The 18,501-nt window shown below is 36.3% G+C and overlaps 1 protein-coding gene across 1 annotated transcript in view; it reads right to left on the bottom strand.

Annotated features, from left to right (window-relative positions):
• Positions 1-753: 753 nt before the first annotated feature.
• Positions 754-18,501, bottom strand: part of LOC121413445 (proto-oncogene tyrosine-protein kinase ROS-like) — a 67,695-nt gene continuing 49,947 nt past the window's right edge. The window contains exons 29-42 of the mRNA XM_041606266.1: positions 18,045-18,283; positions 17,143-17,325; positions 16,557-16,755; positions 15,623-15,755; positions 14,378-14,550; positions 13,625-13,702; positions 12,016-12,139; positions 8,447-8,600; positions 5,788-5,852; positions 4,590-4,817; positions 3,194-3,397; positions 2,618-2,752; positions 2,114-2,247; positions 754-1,665 (exon numbers count right to left, since the gene is read on the bottom strand). Of these exons, the coding sequence (XP_041462200.1) occupies positions 950-1,665; positions 2,114-2,247; positions 2,618-2,752; positions 3,194-3,397; positions 4,590-4,817; positions 5,788-5,852; positions 8,447-8,600; positions 12,016-12,139; positions 13,625-13,702; positions 14,378-14,550; positions 15,623-15,755; positions 16,557-16,755; positions 17,143-17,325; positions 18,045-18,283 (2,765 nt within the window). The 3' untranslated portion in view covers positions 754-949. The remainder of the gene's footprint in view (positions 1,666-2,113; positions 2,248-2,617; positions 2,753-3,193; positions 3,398-4,589; positions 4,818-5,787; positions 5,853-8,446; positions 8,601-12,015; positions 12,140-13,624; positions 13,703-14,377; positions 14,551-15,622; positions 15,756-16,556; positions 16,756-17,142; positions 17,326-18,044; positions 18,284-18,501) is intronic.

Genomic DNA, 18,501 nt, shown 5'->3' with positions numbered 1-18,501 from the left:
AGATGCTGTGAATGACCCTTAGCACCTTCAGAGGGACGAGAGCTTCCTAGCATTCCCCACCATGTTTGTTGTCAATGATGAATGTTAAGATTGGTAATTGAAAGATGCTTGCAGGATTCTTGTGTTAAAGACACTTCTCTGATTATCATTTTAAATAAGGCTGAATATAATAGTATAATACTATATTTGAATGTCAAGAGCAAAGGATTAAAGGGGAAGTTCACCCTGACAAAAAGTTTATTGTAAAAATAGCAGAAAAAATAATAAAAAATATTGCCGAAGGTTTGAGAAAAATTCATCAAGTAATTAAAAAGTTATTAGAATTTCAATTATTTGATTTGTGACGTCATATGCGAGCAGCATTCCTACATAGCGAATGGTAAAAAATCAATGAAATGTCATTTTCTCAGAAAATTGAAAATGGTTTTCACTGTAACTTTTGTATGTCAATAGACAAATCATTTCACACCCGATCATGAATAGAAAACAAAATTAAGTCATCAGGAACCATACAAAATTTGAAATTCATGTATTTTATATTACATCACACATGGGGCAGCTGCTCGTTTATGACGTCACAAATCCAAAACTTTGAACTCTAATAACTTTCTTACTCTTTAACGGATTTTCCTCAAACCTTCACCAATATTTTTTACTCTTTTTTTGCTATTTTTACAACAAAGTTTTCTTCAGGGTGAACTTCCCCTTTAAGCATATTCAAGCTGACCCACTGAATACAATGACAGAATTTTTGTTTTACTAAATGCATTGAAGACTCTATCGTCAGAATCTTACCTTGCATAGGAGATTCCAGCATACTGAAGCAGCCAAACACCTTCACTTTCAATGTTGATCAAGGACACTTCTATTCACTGACTTTGTAACCAACATGGTTTAATAGGATAAAAGAATTTTATGACAAGAATAGATTGAGATGGTTCAGAAAGCATTATACATTGGCATAGTCCGTTGCAATGATATCCCCAGTAAGTGAGACACCTGATGCCTTAGCCCCTCCTGGTGACTTGACACCACCCGATGTCGCAAATGCTAAATTGTCATAACCATCAAGTTCTTCCATGGAGTTGGCACGGAATGGATTTGGGTGTCGTTTTCTTGGCTGTGAATAATTTGACAGTTCAGTCCTGTTCAGCGCATCACCATTCATAGGTATGTCCGCTGAGTACCCGACGGCACCTTCTGCGCTGCCATCATCTGCAGCCATGCTGGTTGCACCTCCAACTGCGCCATCCGCTGCATTGGCCATGTCGGCTCCCGTTGCCTTGCTGACTGACCCAACTGGATACTTGAGGTATCTCTCATCGTCGATGTCCCGCCCACGCTCGCGATTATGCGCTAGGTCCTGTAGCGCCGCTTCGAGACGTGGCGTCGTATCCGCTGCAGATGCCCCACCGGGTAACCTCCCTCGAAGACTACTGAAGGGACTCCGCCCTTTCTTGCTGCCTTTCCGCTTCTCCTTCTTCTGATCTTCTTCAAAGTCCAGATTAGCTAGGTCCTTGTCAGCAAGGTCATAGTCAATGTCTGGAGGAAGCTCAATATCAGGTTTCTTGATGATATCTCCCTTGCTATCGATGGGGAGTAGGTAATCTTCCATCTCTGGAGGGATGTCCTTCTTTAGATGAGAGTAATTCACCTTGCCATCTCCTGGAGACAAATCAAAATAAAGATCTTCAACCATTTAAATTTCCCTATAAATCTCTACAATACAGTAAAAACTGCAAATTCTTCACCATTCTAAAAAAAAAAAAGATTATCTTAAGCCATGATAAAATACAGTGACAATGTTATTCTCACTTTTACAAATATTTTGCATCTGTTTATTTAACAGTAAAGTGAAAAGTGCAACATTTATGTGCATTAGGGAGATAAGAATGTGTACATTTATACGTGTTTAAAACAGGGTCTTTTGTCATAGTTATCAATTTTAAATATCAAGGCTCCACAGGTTATATTAAAGCATTTAATCACCTGATTTCTCATTCTCATATGTTCAATATAGGATTCACTACGTTCTCACTGAGATTATATCAAATATGGAAGAAATGATGCACCATTCTCCAAAATCTATTTTCCACCTCAAACACTTTCTCACCTTCAAATCCAAAATTATCAGCTCCATTAGGTCCAACCGATTTCCTCCTAAAATCATGTATCATCTCTTTCAGCATCTTAAATGATGGACGATCGTCAGTTGATCGCTCCCAGCATCGCCTCATCATCATGTAACTATGGCAACCAATGAAACATTCAATTAAAAACCACATTAGCAACATGAATTATGTTCAATTGAATGAGGTACAATATAAAAGTAAATCAATCAATTTTTTTTCTATATTTATGTAAGATTTAGTGATGTGGCTGGGATGATAAATATTCAGGAGAGTAAAAAAAAACCCACGGCAGCCATAACACTCAATCTGATGGGATAGTCTTCCATTTGACATGGTGAAGTGGTTTCAATTTTGAATACATAGAGGTGGTATTTGAACAAATTCTCGCTTCATTGATTAGCTATTTATTAAATACCCTAGTTGCCCTGGACTACCCCTCCCCCCTTTTAATAGAAAAAAACAAGAGAAGAATTCCTTGTACTTACATTTCATCAGGGCATTGATCTGGTTGGCTCAGCCTTCCACCAGCCTCCACGAACCTGAGGACCTCTACGTTTGACCTTGCTGGGTACGGCTGCTGACCTCTTGACATGACCTCCCACATCAACACACCAAACGCCCTGAAGAACACAATAAGATATCGATTGAAAGAGTGAAACTTTCTGAGGAAGAGTTTTATCATAAGGTAACTCTTATCAGATATTGTTAAACTGACATATGAATGTATGGGAGGAGTTCCAACACAAATGAAAACTTGTACTAATTACTCAATAGTATTTTGTGTATGATAACTGGGAGGATAAATGAAGGTATTTCAGTAAAATAAGTTCATGAATCTGAACCACTGCAAACGACACTCATTGGGATTCCTGTTTTAAACAAGACAAGACTTTTATTAGGGTGCCTTACCACAGTGGTACATTAACCACCTGACAACTGAATTTTGAAATTCCCAATGGCTTTATACAGAGTACAACCAGTTCTAAATGACTGACAGGTTAATGGTTAAGTAGTTTTGACAAAAGCAGGAAGTTACAGAAACAATTATGTAAGGAACTCACCAAACGTCAGATTGAATACTGAAGTAGCCATCCATCAGGCCCTCTGGTGACATCCAGCGGACAGGAAGTAGTCCCTCGCCCTCTTTCCTGTAATAATCATTCTTGTAGATATCCCTGGCCAGACCAAAGTCACCTATCTTAACCACCCTCATGTGGGCATCATAGGACTTTGTGGAAACAAGGCAATTTCTAGCTGCAAGATCTCTGCAATAACACCATTTTCAAAATTCAATGACTCAATTTAATTTTTTTTTCAATGAAAACAATAATTTAGATGAACAAAATAAGACATAACAAACATTATTAGATATAAATTAGTAAGTCGACATTGAAAATAAAAATGATATAAGGGGCCCAAAAAAAGTGTCCCTTGCAAAGAGCCCCCCCCCCCCGATTCAAAACACATACAAAAATTATTACATATAATGTAATATCATAACAACATACAACATAATGTATGTATTTTTTTACTGAAAGTTGAAATTAATCTATACATAATCAAAATATTGCTCATAACTCTCAGCAAAAAAATAATAAATGATATATAAAATTGCAGGATCTATACAAGGTTTTGAAAATACAAATTGAATTCTAAAGGTATCAAAATAAAATGTTAGGGTCAATTTTTGAAAACTGTATGCAATTTTCAATGTAAACCACAAATCAAATACAAGTTAGAATTTAATACAATTGTCTTTGGTTTTTACAATAAAACATGTCAGATTGTTAATTCCCTCTGTTATTCCTAATTTCAAAGGTACTAGCCTAAAATTTATGAAGGAGGATAAACCTAAACCACACTATCATTATCATCATTTTCATTATATCATTATCATCATTCTGTAAGCAGCACACTTAGAGAGCAAAGTTGGCTCAGTCGGTAACGTGTCTGCCTGTTGAACCAAAGATCGTGAGTTCGAGTCCACTTCGGGCGGATGACTGAAGCCAGTGCGTTGTATGTGAATGTCTCTCCCCTGTTTCATAGATGCAGGCAACGTTACAGTGGAAAACACTCTGTCCCTCGGATAGGATGTTAAATGGAGGCCCCGTGTGGAGGAGAATTACCACCTTTGCACGTTAAGAACCCACTGCACTATTTGAATAAGAGTAGGGGGAAACCCCGGTGTAGTGGTCCACCTGCATTCCCTAACCATTTATTGGGATGAGAGACCAGCAGGTCACAGTTCTGTGTGCGCGCCCTTCTTGGCGACCCAGATTGGCTGGCTCCTCCAATGCGCCTTTGAATGTCTTTGACAGATATATGGCGCTATACGAATGCTGTGCATCATCACCATCATCACTTATATAAAAAGGATAAAGCCAAAGTTTTAAATACAAAACTCTCAGTGATTTAGGTTCTGATGGAAAAAACATCAACAAAAGAAGTAATACTAACCTATGGACAAAATGCAATTCTTCTAAATGCTCGCATCCTTTCACTATATCCATAATCATCTCAATCTGGTCAAGAAGCGTAATCTTGCTGTTGGCAGGAGGTGGCGCCCTCGCTGCTCGGATGTAGGACAACAAGTCTCCGCCCTCCATCAGCTCTAGAATGATGTATTGTGGGTCGTTGTCGAGGCATACTCCCATTAGTGAGACAATGTTGGGGTGCTTGAATTTTCTGATTGATGAAATTAGATACAAAACATACACACATACATATTACAAAATTAAACAAAAACGTGTCTATACATCTCTATTCCTCTTTGTAATTACCTAAGATTGCAACGATCTGATAACCAAAACATATCACTAGAATTCATACTTTTATTACCATACAAACACATCATAATCTTCTTTCTAATATTTTTATCATTTTTTTCCTTTTTATTACAACTATATCAATTCACCAAAATTTTGAATTTGATTTTTTTTTTAATTTTTAGTTTTTTAAACTAATCAAAAATGAATCTATCTTTTACATTTCAATTAAAATTCATTTTCAAGATTTTTTTATTTCTCTTCTACATTCATCCTTCATCTCAACTTGTCTCGAGTTCAATCACTGCAGGTCTAAATGTCAATTTAATTCTCGCATCTGAAAATTATCTCGACATAAAATGGATTATCACTGAGCTACTGTCAGTAAGCAAACATTACATCAGACCTTATTGTGATTCAAACATAAGTGGACATGACCTTTAGATAGCGATTGCTAAAAGGTTATCAAGTCTTCTGATTACATTGTTATGTCAATATCATGTCAGACAGTACCATTTTACATTGTGGCTTGGATCAATTCAATGAATTCCAAGCCTTAATTTTCAATATTGGTAGGACAAGAAGACTTTCGTATAGGGCAAAATTTTATATTACACTACATATAAGAAAAAATAAAAAAGGCAAATTCAATTTAGTCCTTAATGTTACTATCATGATACCATTCAAAATTATCCCTCTCTGAAGATACAGAAACTGGAAATCAAGATGTCAATAGGTATAAAATATCTTTTCAGGGATTTAAATTACTGGTGATAAGAAAAATGTATTGTTTTCACACATGAGTAGGTGAAAGGCCATGTGAAAATTGTTCTTTGGTGATCTTTATGCATAGGCCTACATTATACTCAATCAAGGTATCACAGACTTACCCCATGACTGTAGCTTCCTTCAAAAACTCTTGTTTCTCCTCGTCAGTTGCTCCTTTCCGCAAAGTCTGTAAAAAATAACATCCATTATTTTTCTTAATTGTAAGAATCTATCAGGAAATTTATGTGGATCAATGATTTAATATACTACATGTACATCAGCAATACAAGAATAGTGGATTCTATTAATAACTGTTATAACCCTACTGAAATCATCTGATTTCGTTGCCCAAGCAAAAATTTGCTATTAATGAATTTCTATCAGTGGTCAAGTTTTCTTATCAAAAAGTTTTCTGAATATTATATAATAATTCTTAACCTGTTGAGCACTGAATTCTATATCCTCATAGACTTCATGCCAGGACTGCTCATTTCTCATAGGCAATGGGTCAAAGAATATTATCTTTCTCTTTGGTATGTACAAATAAATTACATGAAAAAAAGAAGTGTGCTTTCGATTCTAAAACAACTTAATATTAGAAAAAAAAATGGAAATTAATTAATCTACAATATACAGATGTTATCCATTTATGTCCTATCTTTTACATCGCATAATCCTACAAAATCTAGCAATACAATAGTTATGATTGAAATTTAAGACATCAAATCTACTTTATTGCTTCTATAGACTATCCTGCAAATATCAAATTTACTACAACCCAATATGATCCGGGCAATATCGTTCTTCATTGATTTTTACCATCCAACCTTTGCACTAGATTCAACAAAGTAATTTGTATTCAACCTTCAAAATATGCAAGCATGCACCCCACATGTATTTGCATAAAGGATGTACGCCCATTGATAATCTTGTAGAGGAGCAATATCTTTATTTACTTATGATAAAGCATATTCAATATGGCATTATAAGGTAGATGATTCATAAAAGAGCCATACAGATCAATCACAATACGAATTTAGAGGAGGCAATGAGAGGTCATTGTGTTTACTTTGAGTTTTGGCTCAGATGACAATTTGCTGACAAATCGGAACATATCTTACTTAAATCTGAAAGGATTTTCTTTCTTTTTTAACCCCTCTTTCTATCTCTCTTTCTGGCTGGTATATACCTGACAATTCTCATAGGGCTTTTGCCTGTATCATGCATATCTTATGAATAGCTTCATAATACACCATCTAAACTATCTCTCATGTAGGTAGGGGAGTCTTGTCAACGTAATAGTTAAGCATTTAGATTTTAAACAAGATATCTTCTTGCATACGTGCGTATGTTGATTCCAGTATGTGCATTAAAAAAATGAATATAAAGACCCATTAGTTAAGCATTTAGATTTTAAACAAGATATCTTCTTGCATACGGGCGTATGTTGATTCCAGTATGTGCATTAAAAAAATGAATATAAAGACCCATTAGTTAAGCATTTAGATTTTAAACAAGATATCTTCTTGCATACGTGCGTATGTTGATTCCGGTATGAGCATTATCTTTGATGAACTTTTCTCTGTCATTGACAATGATAAAAACAAACAAAAGGAAAAAATACCCTTTTTTCAGTATCAGCAATTATACCACTATTCAATTCAATAACCTTGTAGAAGTGTAGGACACCTTAGAAATATTTGTTTAAGTTGTTGATACGATATGACAGGTCTCTAAATAAACTTTTGATACTGTCACAGAAATTTCCCTGTTCATGATGTAGATCATATAAGTCATCAATATGATATCAGAAGTGGGAAGAATTTCATGACAAGTTTTGTCAGTGATTTTCACAACCTAACTTTGATCTCAGCCAATTACAGGCAAGGATTTACAGTAGCTTATAACATCTCTTGGTGAAAATCAATGACAAGACATTTCATGAAATGCTTCCCTTTCTGAATAAATCTTTGAGGTGTATGTGATAGTTTATCAAGGCATTAGGGTTCAATCAGAAACTAATACCACAACAAAGCACTTGAATACTGATATCAATGTAGATTGTTATTGAATTGTATGCTAGCAGGCACCAAACAAATAAAATCTGTGGATGATCTAAACGTCAACCATAATCAATGATATATATAAATATATTGCACAGTGGAACCTGATTATAGTGAACACCCAATTGAAACACAACATAGGGCTTGCTTTAATAGACAGGTAACTGTTATAGGCAGAATCCTGCAAAAGCCCCCCCCCCCTCCACCACTCTCACTCTCTCCCTAGGTGGTTTCAAACCGTCTTGATCATCAGAATCCCCGTTAAATTAAAAAAAATACCCATTGATTATTCCTGCATTCACACCGCCCTGAAACATAACCTACAGAATAAGTTCCTGAAGTTACAAGCATGCGCATTATGGTCTGATAAGCAAACAAGGCGCGAGATTCAAAATCACTAGCTCAGCAGCCACCAAAGGCGCGCACGTCCAACTCCACACTAGGTTAAAAGTTCCTGTAAATTGCTTTCACATTGCCAAAATACCTGTGACCCTGGAAAAATCCCCACGAAAGTTCTCGTAATTTAGACAAGTACCTACTATTTAGTGGGTATTTTCTTTTGGGAAGATTACACGTAATTTGCTTTCACATTGCCAATATTACCTGGTATTTTCTGATCGGGGTAAATTTCCTGATCAGAAAATACCTGGAACTGACAAACTTTGAGGCGGTCTGAAACCACCTTCTCTATAAAATCTTAAATCTGATTGAAACTTACCTTAACCGCAACTCTAGTTTCCCCGCTGTTACTCCCAAGGATATCAAGAGCTGATCCTTCAAACACCTCACCAAAGGCACCACTGCCAAGGAAGGTGATCAACTTGAGTCGCTCTCTCTGGAATATTGGAAGAAGGACCTCTTTGCCATCATGTCTGTGTGTATAAAAGGAAAACAAAAATATGATAAATGTATGAAGTTTTCTGTCATGTGATGAATCAAAATAAATTGCATGAAAGAAACTCGTAACAGTCCGTGTCGTGTCTTTAGCAGGAATCCTGCTATGAAGGTGATATGTGTCTTTTTGTAGTGGCTTTCCTGCATTCCCAATTAATTTGTCGATGATGAAATGTGAGGATCGGTTTTAAAAAGCCGCTTGCAAGATTCCAGCAGGAAAAACGCAGCTCTGACTTTTTAAAAAAGACGTCTTCAATATACTCTATCTCTTTCATACAGTGATACCTTTTTTTATAATTTTAACAAATATGTTTCTACCAGCCTTCATCACAAATTTTGTAAATTTTTGTAAAATTTAGAGAAAGGCTTGATGTGAGGAATCTAGTTTACATGAATTGAATTTTGCTGTTGGGCAATCCTCAAATAATTTCATGTCAGAAAGATTTTAGACATTACTACTAATAAAGTTTATCTGCATATGCTCATGTAACATTTATGAGCTTTCTTATAGCAAGCTTGTAAATTAATGACAAGATTTATAATTGATTATGGAATCTAAAATTGACATTTAATTAATCACAAGTTTCTTGAAATACCCGAAAAACTAGTCCTTCTTATTTCATCAAAATCAATATAAACCAACTGTAAAGGAATGGGACTGTCCTACTACCTATGGCTTTGGGAGTCTTGGTCATATCATCAACCTATAGGTACATTGTACCCATTGCACAATACAGCTTCCATTCCATATTCTTTGGAACATGGTCCTGTACTTGACCTACATGTACATACCAGGGAAGCATTTCATGTAACAAATAGTCAATGACTTTCATGAAATCTTTGTTATAAGCTACTGAAATACTTGCACCTGATTGGCTCAGAGAGACAGTCAGTGAAAATTATTGACCATTTGCTTTATGAAATGCTCCCCACATCTTTGAATACAGATTTAACCAATTGCTTATTAGAACCAGTGATCCCTGTGCACAGTCCAGGGAATTAAAATGATTCAGTTGATAACTGGTTAAAGAAAGGCTTACAATCAACAACGAAGGTTAAGAAGGGCTGGTAACAAACAATGGATTGAAAAAAAAAATCACTGGAGCATTTGGAATTCCACGGGTATTTGCAGAGCTGGCACCTGAACAAGAACATTGCAGTATTTTAAAGCTGAAAATCAGTATTTTGACGAGGAAATCAGTATTTTCAAAGAAATACCATAGGACGATACATAAAACTGAAACTTGAGAAATCAGTATTTTGCATGAAACCATCAGTATTCATCTCATTTTTCAGTATTAAATACGGAAAATCCGTACTACTTGGCAGCTCTGTATTTGCATGAAAAACACTTTCAAAATATTCTTGTAGTTGATGGAAAAGAAGTTGATGAAACAAATAATTACACAAAAAACAGTATTATTCACTGACCTACATTTAAAGATTAAATGAAAAGCAAAGTGGGGGTAAAGTAGGCAATTTATTATCACTGAGTGACCTTCTACCTAAATTTTGGCTCTGTTTCCAATTCTCTCTCTCTTTTAGCTTGCCCCCCCCCCCCATCTCTCTCTCTCTTTATCTCAGCCTCTCTCATATCCCAATATTAATTTCCCTTTGGGGAGGGGGGGGGCAGTCAAATGTATTGCTGTACAAAAGCGTGACCAAATTATTTTTAAACACCCCCTAAACAAGTTTTTCTTTGTGTGCAAAATAACCCCCTAGACAAGATTTTTTGCGGGTTTTATTTACACATTTTGGCCCCTAAACAAGTTGTCGCCAGAATATGACTCCTAAAAAAAGCTTTGAAAAAAAATACCCTAAATATGTTTGACCCCGTGATTGACCATCAACCAGTCTTTCAAAACCACCTTTTTGGGAAAATCTGTGTTTTTTTATACCATTAACGAGTGGCCCATGTCCAATACTAAAAAACACCCCTTTAAACATGTTTTTTGGTCATGCATGTGTACAGCAATATATTTGAATGCCCCCCGCCCTGTAGGATTTCCCTCAATGATTTACTGATTACACAAAGTCGTTGTGTGATTACTGCTTCAACTCTATGACACTATTGACTCTTTGGTACTTTATTTACACATGCAAAAGGAATGTCAGTCAACTGAAATTTGCTTGGTTCATATTCCAATTTATAACAAAAGAAACCTATATCATTTTATACATTGTATAATTCACACACACTTTGGAAAATGACCCTTGCTCATACTAGATAAGTACTGATAAGATGACATTTACATGAGTCGTCATGTGCTTCTTATTTGCTTAATGATCTGACAATTAAACAAGGAAAACATAGATCTACAAAGTATTATATTCTACTACAATGAATTATGCTTGCTTTTTCTGGTTCACAATTCAAGGGGCTTTTCAGAAGTATGTTTCCCAAGAGATACTGAAAATGAAAGGGTCGTTAAGAATATGTCGGTTTCACATACAAGGTGGTTGAGAAACATGAGTCTCGTCTGATTTTGCAATTGTAGTATTCCCCAAGGCTCATATGTATCAAGCGTCAATATAATTGATGCAGAAATAAAGAAATGAGAGCAAGTTGAATAAAAACTTGACCTTTATCCCTTAGATGACCTTGACCCCATCACCCTCATAAACACACATGTGGTATTACCCAAGGATCATATGTATCAAGCGTCAATATAATTGATGCAAAAATAAAGAAATGAGAGCATTTTTAAACAAAACTATAACATTTTCGAACAGACTGACAGACCAACAGACATACAGACCCACAGGAAAAGTGATTGCTTGGTCTAACTTTGTTCAGGCAAGACAATAAATAGGTCTTATCAAAAGCGGATTTTACTAGCTCATCACTGGCATTTCATTCAAGAGATTTACCTCACATACACAAAAAATACCACTCCAAACCAACTGAGCAGAAATGATTTTAAAAACATCAACTTTAAATCAGGTAGATATAATTAAGTTGGTACTTCAATAACGCATGATAATTCATGATAGGTTTTAAGACTTCTTTTCTTTATTCTTTTGTTTATTCTTCTTTGTCTCCCTCCCCCCCCCCCCCTCTCTCTCTCATTTTGAGTTCTTCCCTCTCCCATTTCTTTTTTCTTTTTATCTTCTTCTACTTCCTCCATCTCCTCTCATCTTTCCCTGCTCTCTTCTTCTCCTTCTTCCTCACCATTCCACTACTTTTCTTATTCTCCTCCTTTTCTCAAACTCCTGCTCATTGTACTTTCCCTTCCCTATAATTCTTCTTTCTCTCTCTCTCTCAATTGATGCGTTTCTATAATCTAATTGAAAACCATTATCCTCTTAATATTTGAATACAAAACATCCGATCACATAACACCCAAAGACAATATTCATATCGAACAACAAAATTCTCAAGATCCAACTTACGTCACAGCATAGTTGGAGTTTTCTTGTCGTATTGCCATGTTAGGATAGTTCCTTAGCTGTGCGAGCTCTACGTCTTCCTGGAAATGGGGCCACTTACTACCACCGGTTCTCTGATGACGACATACTGAGGGAAGAAGAAAACAAAAACATTTTTATAAAGTATTGATTGGATGTTCAAGATACACTGTTCCTTTTCAGAACTGAGAGGTCACTATGAAAAGCTTGGAGAATCCCAGAAATCAGTAGTCAATAGTTTAAATCTAAATTGAATGGGAGAGCGCCACAACTAAAATGACTAGAATCAGCTCCAGTCCTAAACTACTCAACAGTCAATGGTCCCTTACCCATGATGCAACAGTCATTATGTAGTGTTATAATTCATACACAAAATAATTACAAAACAATTTTCACTTTAATCTTTATAACATTAATAGCACAAATATACTGCCAAAAAAAAATACCATCAAAGATAACCTACATACTTCATTTCATTCAATTTTCCAAACTTTGCAATTTATGTTCATATTATTTCATCAGATTGTATATAATGCATCAAAACTAATCACAGTACTGGAGTCTATTAGAGTGACCCCTCTTTGCAATTATCCTCTTTGGAAGGCAGTGCTCCTTCATCTCATCCTTCTTTCATTTTTTTTCTCTTCTATTTTCTATTGTCTTGATGACTAAAAGTGTTTGTGTGCATTTCTTTGTCCAGGATTATAATAACAGATTTTGAGAGGTTTCCATTGAATATCTTTTTTTATTCATTCCTGTTGGGATAAGTTTAAAAACAGCAATCTGTTTCATAGGGATTCCTCCCATGTTCTATTTTTATCAAGTTTAGAATAATAAGAATGGAATTAAAAAATCATTAGGATTGCAAGTTTTCATTTCAAACCATTTTGTATGGTTGTAAGCCATCTTGTGATAAGTGCAGTCAATGAAGGACAATATTGATAAAAATGATGATGGTGGTGGTGGTGATGGTGAAGTCATGTTCAACACTCTCTCGTTTCAGACTATTACTGAAACGATCAATTTTTGAAAAACTATCATCCTTGGCTGAGTAGACTCCATTTCTTCTTCTTCATTTTATCCTCTTTTCTCACTCCCACTCTTACTATGATTCTATTATTCCTCTCTTATCTAATTTTTCTTTCTCACTTTCCTTATTCTTATGTTGCAATGTGTGTGTGCGGGTGTATGTTGTTTTATGGTGTGCAGGCCTTTTGCTAATAGTTACGTTTTTTAACTAAGTTAATTTAATGTTATTTTTTGTATTTTATTGTATTTTTCTTATTTGTCATTTTGGGCCTCAAATATAAGCACAGGATGCTTTTACAGAGGTCCTGGCTAATTCTTATGTATTTGTTTATTTTGTAACTTCTTGATTGTTTTAATGTGCCAAATAAATTGAATTGAATTGAATTGATGATGATGATGATGATGATAGTAATGATAAAAATGATGATGATGATGGCAATGATGATGGTGATGATGATAATGGTCATGGTGATGAGAATAAAAACGAAACTAATATAATCATATAAAAAGTAATAACAATAATACATAAAATTGAAAAGAACATACATTCGTAAGATTTACTCACCTAAGACAATAATAATGATGGCTACAATAACAAGAACTCCTACAACAGCTCCGATGATGATAAATACTGTATTGTCAGCTGCAGGATAATCAACAAGAGATTTGAGATAAATAACTGTTTCTATGCTGGAATTAAAATTTGGTAGTTGGTGATTTCATGAAATAATAACCAACTTTTGTATATCTGACCCCCCCCTAAAAAAATTAACACGGAGAGAGACGGATGGATGAATACATAAATATATAAATAAACATGGCCCAAATGAACAGTGTCATTGGTTTACAGATAGAAACAAGAGTTTGACATTAAGTTTATGTAAAGTGTCACTCAGAGAGGATGTGAAGCCATAAATCCTCTACTCAATTATCTATAAGTATATATAAATACATAAACACATGTGTTTTCTTTGCAGTCATGTAGAACCATGATGGTAATCTATCAGAATGGCTAACCATGGGTAAATAACTTCATAGGAAGGAGTCAATGTTATATAATAAGAATTCATATCACTATCCAGCATAACTATTTCACACTAAATTATTTCACACCATTATTTCACTTTGCCATTTCACGCTACATCTTCACTTCCCTATTCAACTTGCCATTTCACATGCCTAGTTTGTAATGCTATGTTTTACATCATTATTTGACTATCAGAAAATCAACATCACCACTTCAGATGGCTGTTTCACAATCACTCTGAAAACTGAGTGACATCCCTATAACATGTTCAAACTTGTCAAAATAACTTACACGAAGGATTGGGTAAAAACGCAGCATCACTGGTTGGACTATACGGTCCCTCGTAATCATCATTCCTGGCCTTGACCCGGAAGCTATACGATTCTCCCACCAGGAGGTCGACGATGATCCAGTTCGTATCGGAACCTTCGTAGACTTGGCTCCACTCTGCTGTAGACATGGCTCTGGGAAAAGATACCATAGTAACAGTCTTGAGATTAGAATCAGTTTTGCTCGCACACATTCTTAATGCTCATGACTTTCTGGCGATACATTCCAATGGGACACCTGGGTCCCGAATACACAAAGGTCAGCGATTAATCATATGCTTGATTTTCACCATTGATTGTGCATTGTAATCTATGCAATCAATCGTAGAAACATGATCTACGATCAACGCTAAGCTTTGTATTACCGCCCCTGGGGAGTGTTTCATGAAGAGTTTGGTCAGTGATTTCCCTGACAAGATTGTTATAAGCTACTGGAAATCCTTGCATCTGATTGGCTGAGAACAAATTACTGACACAACTCTTCATGAAATGCACCCCTGAAGAGTATTTACCCAGTATCAGGGTATAGCAACACAAAGGTTAGTGATGAATCGTAATTGTAAAAAAAAGTTCAACGATGATTGCTATAAAAGCTTTGTGTTACGGGCCCCTAGTGTTGTCCATCAGCAAGAGTGGAATCTTGATTCATGATCAGTAGCCAAGATATATATGATATGCTGTGTAAATTCAATAAATATATTATTCTGGTGAAGTCATTTTCTCACTTGGCCAAGCGCCTAAAGCGGTCAAAGGAATATCTGGTGTGATGCACAATAATTTGCTGAGCCCTAAATGTATGACAATCCTGCATAGACATGCATTCCAAGTGAATTTCTTGTATCAGCAAATTACAACCTAGTTCCCTGTAAGCTCAAGAAATAAAGGCTTTACGATATATATCCTTACTGCAATGAATGAAATCATTTTATAATGATTGCATCAACTATTCTCAGAAAAGCTGAAAAACCAAATTTAAGGACACATTGAACAGCTCTTCTTTCAAGGTTGCCAAGGATCAATGCACCATACTGAGGGCTAGTGTTCTGTGGATGAAAATATCATTTTGTACAAAAATAACAGGCTGAGTAATAGAGTTTGCAGTATGGATCCCTTAAATTACGTACCCTTACTAATAATTCTTAGGCTTTTTCATTCTTGTGATTTGGGGGTCTATATTACGTCGGAAACAGAATGAATTAAATAATACCTTGCTTCCAGTGTGTATTGAAGAGTTCCTGGTCCATTGGCTCTGTTTGGTTCGGTCCATCGGACCTCGTAGGTGACTGGATCCGTTCCTGTTTCTGTTACCATGGGAACGCCTGGGGCAGACGGGCTATCAGCTAATGGACAAAGATACACATCATATGTGGTAAAAAGTTGTTTTCACATGTAGGTATTAACAAAGGGGCACATGACGTAAATTAACGCTTGTAAAACCACAAAATACGAAACCATCTGGAAGTATACATTTTAGTCATCACGGTGTTTGTGTATCTATGTCTTAAACGAATGCAATCGTCTTCTGTCTCCGTGTATTAAGCTGATGAAAAGTGAACCCCGATAAACTGTAGCTAGTAGCTACACCATGATTCAATGCTAGGAATGGTTTAAGCCTAAATAGACTGGGCTATATGATCTCGGCCGTCAATTGCGACGAAAGTTGGTACGTGCGTTACTCATGGCAGAGTCTACAAAACTATAAGATCAAATTCTGTGAAAAATCTCATTACTAATTAATCATGCTAACTTATGTGTAAAATCATTGTCTCCATTCATAGCATGTCTTTGCTCAGCATCATAAAGAGCATTCAGTATCACAGAGACAATACAACTCTGGATTCGCTGCACTAAACAAACTCTCCTTTACAGGCTATCACTCCAACCTCAACTTTGAATGTTTTCAATGTACAAGTTTGCTGATAGGATGTTGTTTTCATGGCGTTTCATGTGCAATGCCTAGATCTACATCGACAAAGAGATGGCCAAGGGCTGCCACAGTTTTCAACCCTGATATCCCATTATTCCAATGGTAACTTCTCCATTTTGGGCACTGACGACAGATTGTACATCGGTGTTGACTTTGAAAAAAACAAAGCCATTTATCATTATGATCATACCTACAATAACAGTACTATACTTACATTCAGTTCTTGATGATAAAAACTCTGCATTACGAGGGTATTCATATTCCTGACCAGATCGATAGAGAATCCTTGTGCGGACCTCGTAGTCAGTAAATGGGAGTAGCGGGTCTGTTTCCCCTTCACCAATTGTCACGTTGTAACGGACACCTGAGGTCGTGTTGCCCATGAGGGCGTCCTGCCACTCTGAAGATGACGTCTGAAGGAAAAAAAAACAGGTTTGACTTTATTAGACAGCATGGTACACCAGTATGTTGGCTCAGTTGGTAGTGCATCCGTCTCACAACTGGGAGGTCAGGAGTTCAAACCCTGGCCACATCAGACAAAAAGACGTTAAAGATGGGAGTTGCTGTTACCCTGTTTGGCGTTCAATGATTCAAGGGATAGAACAACGTCAATGTGGCAATACAAAGTGACTGCCAGGCCCATGATAAATTGGGCAAAGAAAATTTTCTGAGCATTTCATGTCTATTTTGAACAATAACATACAGGTTTTCATCTTTTCATATCTCTTGTCAGTCATCTTCTTTCATTTTGTTGTTGATTGTTTTCACTAATATATTTATTGTTATATTGCTAAACTGACCTCTTTGAACTGGATCCAATGATACATGACACTATCATCATCAGGAGACATCCAAGAGACTGCGAGGGTAGTACTGGTCTTTGAGATCTCTTCAACCATGGCTGGCTCCTGGTAGGTGGTCTGGGTCTCTGTCTCACTGGAGCTGAACATGTTGGATGGCAATGAAGATTGGTAGGATTCAACCTGATGAAAAGAATAAGATAGGAAAGTGAAGAGGATGAGTTACGGCTAAGCAGTTAGTTTTCATTTTTAGAGAGGGACAAGTAAATAAATCCCAAGGACAAGACCAAAAACCTAGGTCATAACGTTATCTAAGAGAAAATGAAAGTTTTCATGGGTTAAAACCCTAAACAATAGACAATAGAGAGGTCTTGTTTTGACCCCCCCCCCATCTTCAATTACACAAGTCTGTTAAGTCTGACTGTAGAGGTGCTGTGGCTCAGTGGTTAAGTCTCCGGACTGTGAACCACAAGGTCCGGGGTTCAAATCTCATCACAGCAGTAGGGTCCTTTGGCAAAGCGTTTATCTACATTTGCCACTCTCGACCCAGGTGTAGTAAATGGGTACCCAGTAGGAAGGAATTCCTTGAATGCTTGATGCGCCCGATAAGGGTAGCCGTGCCACAGCCGGGGTAATAGTATGCAGCGCTTAGAAACATTTGTATTAAGCGCTATATAAGAAATTTCATATTATATATTAATTGCATTTTATAATCCACATCTTCAGTCGCATTGAATGCACTAAGTGCCGTTAAAAATGTGGTAGCAGGAGCCAAAGCCGAGGTACTTATAATTGTACTTTGTATCCTTTGGCAAAAAAATGGTATATGAATCCAACTTTTATTATTATTACTATCTCCAGTATTGCTTTCAGAAAGCAATATGAGTATTCTACAAACTCACAGTGAAAGTATACTCAGTAGCAGCAGCTAGACCATCTGTGATCATCATGGAGTACCGTCCATCCTCACCGTCTGGACCATCAACATAGCCAGTCCTGAAGTCTTGGGTATCAGTCGAATACTTGACCCGGAACCTTAGATCGTTCAATGGACCGTTGATCTCAAGAGGTTGCGACCAGACCACGTTGACTTCAGATGGGGTTAGGACGCTGACAGCTACCATCAATGCAGCAGAGGGGACTAGAGGCAAGAAAGAATTATCAAAACTAAAGATAAGAAATAATCAGAGGAAATTAGGTTGTGTTGCTACAACATGAAATCAATTTGTAAACATAAAACCATCAATATCAATAGGACCAAGTTGATAGTAACAAAAATGGCCTGTATCCTGAATTCCAGTTTAACTTTGACCAAAGTCTAACTCTGTACTAAAATTATGGGAAGCCAAAAATGTAAAA

The sequence above is a fragment of the Lytechinus variegatus genome, chromosome 4, assembly GCF_018143015.1.
Source record: "Lytechinus variegatus isolate NC3 chromosome 4, Lvar_3.0, whole genome shotgun sequence".
Lineage (NCBI taxonomy): Eukaryota > Metazoa > Echinodermata > Echinoidea > Temnopleuroida > Toxopneustidae > Lytechinus > Lytechinus variegatus.
Note: the sequence above shows the minus strand (reverse complement) of the source record. Positions and strands in the feature narration are given on the sequence as shown.